At 36.8% G+C, this 10,286-nt stretch overlaps 1 protein-coding gene across 2 annotated transcripts; it reads left to right on the top strand.

Annotated features, from left to right (window-relative positions):
- Window positions 1–511: 511 nt before the first annotated feature.
- LOC147760653 (uncharacterized) lies at window positions 512–9,827 on the top strand. Of its 2 annotated transcripts, XM_087018114.1 has the most exons (8): window positions 545–630; window positions 2,214–2,248; window positions 4,836–4,921; window positions 5,516–5,700; window positions 7,101–7,259; window positions 8,529–8,648; window positions 9,265–9,310; window positions 9,503–9,827. In XM_087018114.1, the coding sequence occupies exons 4-8, from the start codon at window positions 5,643–5,645 to the stop codon at window positions 9,516–9,518; spliced, it is 399 nt and encodes a 132-aa protein (XP_086874240.1). In that variant the 5' UTR covers window positions 545–630; window positions 2,214–2,248; window positions 4,836–4,921; window positions 5,516–5,642; the 3' UTR covers window positions 9,519–9,827. The 2 variants fall into 2 exon arrangements, with proteins under 2 accessions (XP_086874239.1, XP_086874240.1); XM_087018113.1 differs by lacking the exon at window positions 2,214–2,248 and having other exon boundaries at window positions 512–630.
- Window positions 9,828–10,286: the final 459 nt, after the last annotated feature.

A 10,286-nucleotide genomic window follows, 5' to 3' on the forward strand; every position in this document is an offset into this window, starting at 1 on the left:
GGGTCCAAGCTGCTGGGTTCTTATGATCTGGCCAACTAGATGAAACAAGTACGTGGTGCTGCTTCAAGGGGATTTTGTTAGAATAAAAAACAGAGTGAATCTAAATACTTTATTATTAAAGTTTGAGGCTCGATACATTTTAACAACCCCTTGTAATTAAATGGCCAAAAGCCACAATTCGCTCTACAATTCATGAAGAATCACAAGTATAAAACGTACATCAGTTGAATAATGCCCTAAAAGGAGAAACCTCTATAAAATCACTATCTCAAATAAAAATACACCATATTTAAGCCCTACAGGTTAGTCCAACCTCATTATAAAACTGGAACTGAGCATTTATACTCGCATTTAAAGGATATGTGCACCGCAATATCATTTTAGCGATTCACAACGGTACGAAATGTATAGGCATGTGTTACAATCGCATGTATGCTTGACCAAACTTACGTGTTAACTCAACAGTGATTGGCTTATTGGGTACCTCATTCCACTACGTCATTTCCAACCATGTTGTTCTAAGAGCTGCCATTTTGGTAGATTACTTAAGTAAGGCATGATCAAAATATTTATCGCATACGTCAAGCAGGAAGCATGAACCATCAAACAGCTATATATATACAAGTAGCGGTGAGTACCCGGAAGATACCAGTGATATTGTAACGGCAATCTTTAACATTTATTCATTGCAATGTATAATATATAAGGTACATGTATGTAGGACTACATGTACGTGTCCTGGCTGTCATTGACTCTACTAAAGGAATCGTGTCACCCTAAAAGTCAAACATATTTGTATTCAACGCGTTTATGGTAGTTTAACCAGGTTAATATTTGAATTATTTGGAATGCCTGTAAACTTCACAGTAGTCCTTATTTCCGAAACTCTCCAACCAGTCTCATTTAAGAAGATGAAAAATGACATCAATATAAAAAACATTTCACTGTCTACCTGTATAAATTATGAAAGTGTCATAGAAGTAAAGTATATTTCAAAACTTCTACAATCACAAACAAAGGGACCCATTACTTAAATCACACTTTTAATCAATATACATATATAAATATAACACATTTTATGGTAAATGGTCATTTATATTATGTGCACCAAAGAAACGGAATGGCAACCTAATGAAATAAGAATTCCTAATGACTAAGAAATGCAAAGTAACTGATAAAGTATATTTGGTAGTAATTGATAAGTAATCATATTAAAACCTCCCATCTTCCAGATTATACTTGCGTATCATTTGGAACTGTAAGGTTAATTATTTTAGAGTTTTAAAACAGAAATCGTAAATGTTAGCTCTTGAAATGCAAGGCACATTCAGATGTTAATGGAATGAGCCATATAAGAATAAACAATAATAATAATAGTAAAACTAATAGTAATAATTTATAAAATTACCAAAACAATCAAAATAATAATCATTAGTACTAGTATTGAGCTCTGTGCGTTTTTGTATAACTTCATTAATATTTTCCGTGTCCTGAACTTTATACTTTATTTAACCTCCTTTCTCAATGTACCTTTCATCATAACAAAAAATTAATTTTTTTAACATTTGAGATTATTCTCTACCAATTATACCATGAGAAGTTAAAACACAAACAATACGACCTGGTAGGAGAACGAATAGTTTTGACTATTTCTATTACACTATGACTATATATTGTAAGTTTTGGTGACCTTAAAAGTTAGTTTTAGAAGTTAATAAAGGAAATATGTTCAGCTATTTTGTGGTGAATAAACATATCTATTAGATTTTTTAAAGTTCTTGATGGGTTAGGTATGGGACTACAGAAATATGCATGTGCAATATTAAACTTCTGGATATCTTTACAAAGTACTTTGAGGCTTAATTGCAGTATATATGCTACGCCCAATGTATGATTCCCGTATCTGATAGTGTTACTTCTTTTTAGTCCAGTTTAATTGCCTGCGTTATTATTTCAAGTACTTATGAAACAAAAACACCATTAAATTCATCATATTCATTTTTTATTTGTTTATCTTTGATCGATAAGTGGTCTTTCCTGTACTGTTGCAACTCATTCCTTTTTGTAGCATGGCACATAGTTGTAAGCCTACTATTATATAATTATACATGAGTAGTCACTTGGTTTAAATTTAGTATAAGACAATATTAGTATGATGTTTGTGCTACTATATATATTAATTATCTGAAAGAAATAAATACCTGATTTCACAGCTCCAGACTGCTGATTCAGTGAAGCACATCTGAAGGTAAATTGATGTGCTAAAAAGCATTTGCTAGAAAGCATGCTTGAATATTCAAACACAGTGACCCAATAAAGACTCATTGCTTTGCACCTTTTAAATAGCAAACAGCTACACACTTATCCGCGCGCTGCTTAGCAATTAGGTCGCTTACTGTTTACCGGGCCAATGTTTTATTTGAATAACAGGCTTGTTGTGAAACGGTACCTCCAAAAAAATTCAAAACTTTAGTTCGCTACTTTGGCATTGCAATATACATGTACACTTTCCATAACAAATGGCTGTATGAAAAACAGTTATTCCAGTTTTTTAACTTAAGTTGTTTTCCTTTGCGTCTCTTAAATTTAACAGTGGTAGCCTGTGGCTATAACGAGGGTATATTTATGGGTCAAAATAAGTTGCTCATATGTTTGCCCAAAGAACAAGCTGAAGCGTTACACGTACAAGCTTAGTACTCTGGTCATGCAGGCGTAGTAAATAGTCTCCATGACTGAGGATCTGTTTTGTTTACTTATCAATTGATTAAATTCCGAACTTGGTAAGCGCACCACTGTACTCGCACAGGGATACAACTACTAGTACCAATATTACGTTTAAATATTTTCAAGAAATCTGAAATTTACAAAACTTATAAGTGACACAATACAATACTAGAAATTAGAAAAAAATACTGTACATGAATCAAGTGGTCGTTTTCTTTACTAGCAATATAAGTATAAGGATCCGACCTGTGGCATAGATAGATAGATAGATGACATAGATTTGCTAGAAAGCATGGTAAAATTATAGATAGATAGATAGAGAGAGAGAGAGATAGATAGGCAGATAGAGAGATAGATAGATAGATAGATAGATAGCCTGCACCCAGCCTATATTCCCAACTAACCCACATTCCCGGCAGTACCACTGACCCTCACTTTCCATGGATCTAAGGCTTCCAGTTATATATCATATATGGTTAGGACATATATAAAACAATATGTTATAAATAATTAGTTTTAACTTTCTAGTGCGAATTTTATACGTTTTATTCTAAGTATTGTAACAGATGCCACTGTGACCCAGGACCTTGCTTAATTTCTTTTTATCGGCTACACGATTGTGACAACACATTCAACGTTTATTTCAATTCATCCTTTAGGAGATAGAATTCAGGTTGTGCTGTGATAGATTCTTACTTCTAGCGTTTTATGAGAATTATTATACTTAATAATAAATGGTATTTATCCTTCTATTTGCACTATGTGATTGTATTTCACTTCATTAATGCATTCTCGACTTTTTTAATAGCGTGTTCATCTAATACTAGGGGATAGCGTGCACACGTGGGTATTCGGTCTTTTCCATATCCAAATTTGTACACAATTTGATTATTCCTTTCCCCTCAAAGCGCCTATCTTTGCAACAAAAAATTTCACTATATATATTCAAAAAAGAATAGAGAAAACAGAAATGCCAGGACGGGATTTTTTGACAATGGCGACAGCCTTGTAAAAAGTAGGCCAGCCTTATTTTGTTTGCATGTGGTAAAAAAGATTCACATTCAACCTATTGTTGGCTGTAAATATAAAGTTAATAAAACAATTCCCGCTTACACCAGTGACATTGCTTGATATGTTTTAAAGTTGTGTTATTTGCCCATGATATTAGTCTCCCACTCGTAAGCTGCATGTATTCCCGCAAGTATACTCCAGCGCAGTAGACTACTGCAATCATACTGCAAACATGCTTCAAATCTGCTTCGATTTGGGAGCTAATTAGCATATTTGAAACATGCTTCTATCATGCTGCTAATCTACTGCATTAATGCTCCTCTCTGTACAAACCTATGTAATTTTTGGAGTAGAATTGCAGTAGGCTATGCTGCATTTCTACTGCAAATATGCTCCACACCACTTCTGCGTTAATGCTTTTTTGCTACTTCGATACTACTGCATTTTCGTGCGGGAATTCTTGTAACCTTTCTACAATATGTACCTTGTATTGTCAGAGTCCCGAGCAAAACAAAACTGTCGCTTGGTTTGTCTAATTTGATGTTGCAAACAAAAAAGTAATCGAACTCACCGTCTTAGATAAAGATACATTCTATGATAGCGCCAAAATACAGAAAAATGTGCGAAATGCCTACCTGTATGTTCAGGTGAGACCTAAAGCGCCATTCCGTTACCACAATCTGTTAAGTTCCCTTGACATGTAAATGTATATCAACAGACCCTGAGAGCTTTAAGGTGACTGCGCAAAGTAAATATCAGGAATAAGTAGGTAGATCATACGGGTCAATGCGCCAAATTGATTGGGCGCGCTTTATTAATCTGTTAAACCATAGGAAAGCTCTTGAATAGTACAAGCAATTAATATGCCCCGCTTGTCTGTCGGATTGATATGCTCGGAAAATATTATGTTCTGCAGTGGGCTTATTGCAGGGGGCTTATTGCTTTACATTATGATGATTACATTATCCATTAAAAAGTGCGTGTGCTTATACATGAATTACTACCGGTACTTATAAGATGTTTGATAGTATGAATATTAATACAAAAAAGCAGTTGAATCATATTTTTGTCACTAATGCCGGCTTTTTTTTTTTTTACAGATTTTTTTAGGAACAATTTTTTTCGCATCGGCAACAAGTTTTTCATGCAGCGAGGATTTCCATGCTTATAACCCGAATACTGGAAGGTAAGACCCCATTCCCATAGATTTTAGATCGATCTATCCCTGTGGGGAGTCTCACTAGATTGCTCTCAGCTTAGCCAGCTTAAGCGTCTGTTCCGCCTACTAAAAGCTGTAAGGGGGTTATTAACTATAGTGCGCGCTCGGCTGACTGCAATTTAGCGTGACCCCCCCCCCCCCCCAGGGAGTTAGGTCGATCTTAATCTAAATCGATATAAATCTCTGGGAATGCACCCTCAGACATGACTCTCTCCCTAGTAGTCGAACAACTAGGACTCTCGTCAGTCTTATAATACAAAATAAATAATCTCAAACACTGGGCCTACCTACGTTAAACACACAATGGTTGCCTATTTATGAGATCATATCTGTAAAGTTGACGATAACAAAACCACGGATGTGCAAAAGAAAGTGAAATCCGCTTAACATTAAAATTGGAATACTCTCGTTACAGTGTCTTCTCCAACAACATGCAGATGTATGCAAATAACCTGTCGCTTTTCTTTAAACTTTAACCAGGGTCTTTAAATGGGCATGCTGCGTTTTGACGATGTATCCACTCGTACATGTGTGTATGGCCTTTTTCCGTTTTTGTTACAGATGTGAACGCTGCGATTTCTGTTGTGTTGTGGAAAACGCTACTTTACCCTTCACAGGCGAAAAGGAATGTAGCCATCTCAGTCAAGAGGGATTACCATCCGGATGTTTTGACCCAGGATTTCCTACTATGTGTCTATATAAAAGTTACTCAGATTTTAAAGCGGCGAATGCTTCCACAACGGCAGGTAAATTTCATACCCGGTGTGACAGGAATGGTAGTCCGGATTTCCATATGCACAGTACAGGTTGGGGTTATATAAGCCTTGATTACATTTAAGATGCGCTGCCCTTTTGGTGTCCGTATACTGTCCGTAATTCTATTTTCGTACGGCGTCTAAGCGGAGGTAGACGGTGGCGAAATCGCACAGAATCGTACGGATTCAAGGCCTCCACAGTATCTGGCAAATTTTCGAAATCGTAAGCCCGTCGACAGTAACAATATCGAGATGGCATTCCGCAATCCACGCACAGGCAAAGCGCAGGCATTTGCACGGGTATTGTTCGGTGGGCTTGCGGATATCGAGTAACAACGCAAGGCGACCCTGCGATATGGTGTGATACGGAGCTGTCAGAATTGATAAGTCTTGATTACATTTGCCACGATGCAAGATTTGCACGATGAAGTGAAAATCGTAAGTAGCTAAGGGCTACGTGCGGGAGCCGTGCCATTTCGCCAACATTACCTCGAGGCCATCTGGGGAAAATCGTACAGTGTATTTCGTTTGAAAACTAATCGTCAGGAGCCCTTTTAATCTCAGTGCAGTTGCCAAACGCCTTGTGTGTGGCTTCATTGAAGATTGACACGCTGTCGGTGCATCCCCCTACGATTTTTTTCAATCTTATGTTCAGATTAAGAAAAACTACAAATTCACATTTCTGCAAATGATTTACACCAAAGAGTTGTACAACTCTTTGATTACACTAATATTTAAACACCTTAAACATCCTTATGTCGCTTATGCCTCCTAAACTACCAAATAAGGAAGGGACAGAGACCAACAACAGGTTCAACCATTATCACTATCGCCGCAAGTCCACCGAACAATGGCCGTGCGGGAACTGCGCAATGCCATCTACGAAACTGTTACGGCCTGTGGGCTTACGAATTAAAAAGTTTGTTAAAAGTTTCAGCATGACAGAATCGTAGAGGCTACGGAGGCCGTGAATCCGTACGGACAACCATATACGAGTTCATCGCACGGCACTCGTGGTAAATGTAATCTAGGCTTTCGTGGGAGTATTGGGGATAGTATGTCACCTGTACAAAGTAATGGGGAACAGATTACGGTTCCTGTCGGACTACAGTTCCTGTCTGTCACAGTGGCATACCGCACGATGGGACCCAGTGGCTACCACCTTGCTGCGATGTTATAATTTAGAGATTTGTGATAGCAATATCATGTGCTTTCTGGGTACTTTCAGAAATAGACTGAGAACCTATTTTAATGCAGTCGACCAAGAAACCAAAATAATATAGACGTAGACTTCTTAAATTCATACAGCAGACCATTAATGAGAAATAACCACTGGTGCACCTTAACAAATTCACAATGTTAAATGTTACATTACTATTAATCTATTGCAGTTTTTGAGAAAGATCAAGGAACCAGCGCACCGCCAGGAATGAACCCAAGTTCTTCCGATGATAGTGCAGATACCGCGTATCGAATGGCGATAATTGCTGTAGTAGCCTGGGTAGCTCTGTCAATGGTGTTATCTGGCTTGTGTCTTTTCTATAAGAAAGGTAATGCGAAGTCGGTTTGTCACTATTTGAAATCCAAAAACTGTTATAACTGCACTATCATATCATTCTGTAACTGTATTTGCTGTGTATCCATTTTGAAGAATTTATTTTAAAATGTTCACATGAATTTTGAAGTCGCACTTTAACATAAAGCTGTTACTGCAAAATCGAAGTTTTCTCTCTTCCAGAATTTCTGGTCGTGTTAATTACTTCAAAGATCCATTTGGTATATAAATAATATCCTTATCCAATGGCTACATTCACTGTAGCCTGCCAATGTCCTTAGCTGATCCCATAAACTGAAGTGTCTGATGTCGATATTTATTTTATTGAATGATTTCGATCGACGTGATTTACGGGTCATTTGTAACTAAATTATGTTGTAATTAAACTTACCTACGCCAAACAGGTAAAGTTATCACTTCCATTTGTCTGTTTGTCTTTAGACCAACGCAGGAAGGTATGTATGCATTTTGATGCTATTTTTGGCATAGGTCGGAAATGGGCTGTTTTAAAAGTGATGAGAAGAAGGTGGCGATCAATGTCTTATTCAGTGGTTTGCCTGTTTTTCTTGTATTTGTGCCTGTCTGTAAGACTGGGTTCCTATGCCTAGATCGATCCATCTGGATCAGTCTATCTCCTTGGGGAGTCTCACTAAATTGCTATCAACGTACCGGCTTAAATGTCGGTCATCAGCCAGGAGGTGAAGACAATTACCCCCTAACAGCTTTACTAGGCGTGACAGACATTTAAGCCAATTAAATTGATAGCAATTTCGTGAGACTCCCCAGGGAGATGGATCGATCCAAATATATGTAGGAATGGTACCTAAGGAACATTTCGCAAACCGTCTGATACGTTTTTTTTTATAAAAGCCAGAAATGGTCTTTTTTGGGTGGTAATTACGTGCTATGTTAATTTTCAATTTCTTATTTTTATAACCAACCTTTTGTTTTTTTCATAATAAATTAATACACTTAATAATTAGTAATTTATTAGTAAGTTATTAGTAAATGAAATAAGTATTGAGTTATTGAGTAATTGAATAAGTTACTAATTAAATGAAAATGCAGAATCAGAATTGAGTTGCTTTGGCGGGGATTTGAGCTATCTGAGTGGTTTTCAAGTAAGAGATGGTATGAGCCTAGAAACATTGCTTTTAGTGTAGTACGAACAAGGAAAAATGTTTTTTTCTACTTGGAATAACCCATGTGGGAATCAATAAGTAAGACTTGAGGCATTTTGTGTTAATGTATCTATATATTTCAGGTATATTTACATGTAGTTTCGTGAGGGATAAATACCCCACACAAGAGACTGTCACCGGTCAAAACCCGGGAACCATAGAAGACGGACACACGGATAATCTTCTCTCTGGCCATGGAACGGGTACGTATAATATCCATGATATCTAGTGTAGTGAAGAAGAAATATATATACCCAGTGACGGATTTGGGGGGGGGGGGAATTGGGGGGTCCTACCCCCACCTTCGATTTCTGACAAAAATCACACCAATGGTCCCCTCTCGATATTACAATTTTGACTAGCTGAATCATAGATCTAAACCGTACAAATGGAACCATTCGCCCTCTAAAATACCCAAAATTTTCGGTTTCCTTCAGCGGGCCCCGTACCCCACGCCAAGGGTGTGGGGGGGGGGGTCGGCTTCGCATCCGCGGACAACCCCCACTTCAAATAATCCTGGATCCGCCCCTGTATACCCTCACCAAAAAAAAGGACCCTACTTGTTTACTTTAACATTTTCGAATACTACGACTAGCATTTTTCGGGTTTAAAATTAGGTTATCGCAAAAAGACAGATTCCTTGGTTTAGGTTACAAGCGTGTACTTCGTAATTCACGTCTGATCCTATGGAATCAGAGTCGCTCAAATCTTAGGATTTCCCTTAAGTAAAAGATTTTCTCAAAATTATGTCTACATTGATTGTTTGTAAACTTTGTTGTATTCTACATTCTGATTCAATAAACCCCTTATTATTTTTAGAACCGACCGAGAAATCTGATGAAGAGACTGAATTAACCGACATAAGGTACGCATTGGATGTTAATTTAGGTTGCTTTTTGATAGCGGCATGAAAAGTTTCAGCCAAACTACTTGTCATATTTTAAGTTAAAGTCTTAACAGAGCTAACAATAACATTTTATGATATGTTTAAGACACTGGAATGATGATAGATTCTGTATTGCAAAGCATATATACTAGTTTTTCATCTTTCTTCCAGATGTACGACGAATTGATTGACGCAATTGAGAACTGAGGACGCAGTTGAGAACATATGCACATAATATTTGCCAAATTAAAAGATGTGACGTGTATTACATAGTTTATTTAAAAGGATAACAACCGTTCGTAAGAAATCCATATTTCACAATAAATACATCGTAAATAACTTATAGAAATACAATAAATTCTATTTTACTTGCCATTTTTGCTTACCATCACATCAGGTGGCCTCCACAGATGTCTTTACTTTGTAAATTCTCTTAAGAGATTATTACAAAAAACAAACTTTTTAGAAAGAAAAAATTAGGGACTTATTTTGAATGTAGGAATGGATTTATTTATCATTGATAAGAATGGGAATTTTTACTTTACCCCATGAAAATTAATTTTTGGCCAAAATGAACAGTTGTTATCCCTTTAATGTTCCCTGTATTAGAATGATTGTATTAGAATGAGCTTTTATCATGGAATTTCTAAGCGAATCTATTTTCACCTTATTCGTATACAGGGAATTGTATTTTACACATGACACATGACATAGCAGATGTCTTGATGATTCTCTATCTGGTTATTTTGCCCGTTCATGTTTACCTGTGTGGTCGGCTAAGTCGAGACCTTATCGGCAAGCGTGACGGTGGTTGACTCAATCTTGTTACATAGTTGTAATAAGGACGCCAAAACCAACAATTAATCCAGGGCAATTAACTTTTGGTCGAAATTTTAAAAAAAGAACATGTGAGTAAGGCACGTGTCTTATAGAGTTATTTAACCATCATACAGTA

Source organism: Lingula anatina, chromosome 7 (genome assembly GCF_051362555.1).
Source record: "Lingula anatina isolate TDL-2025a chromosome 7, LinAna3.0, whole genome shotgun sequence".
Taxonomy (NCBI): Eukaryota; Metazoa; Brachiopoda; class Lingulata; order Lingulida; family Lingulidae; genus Lingula; species Lingula anatina.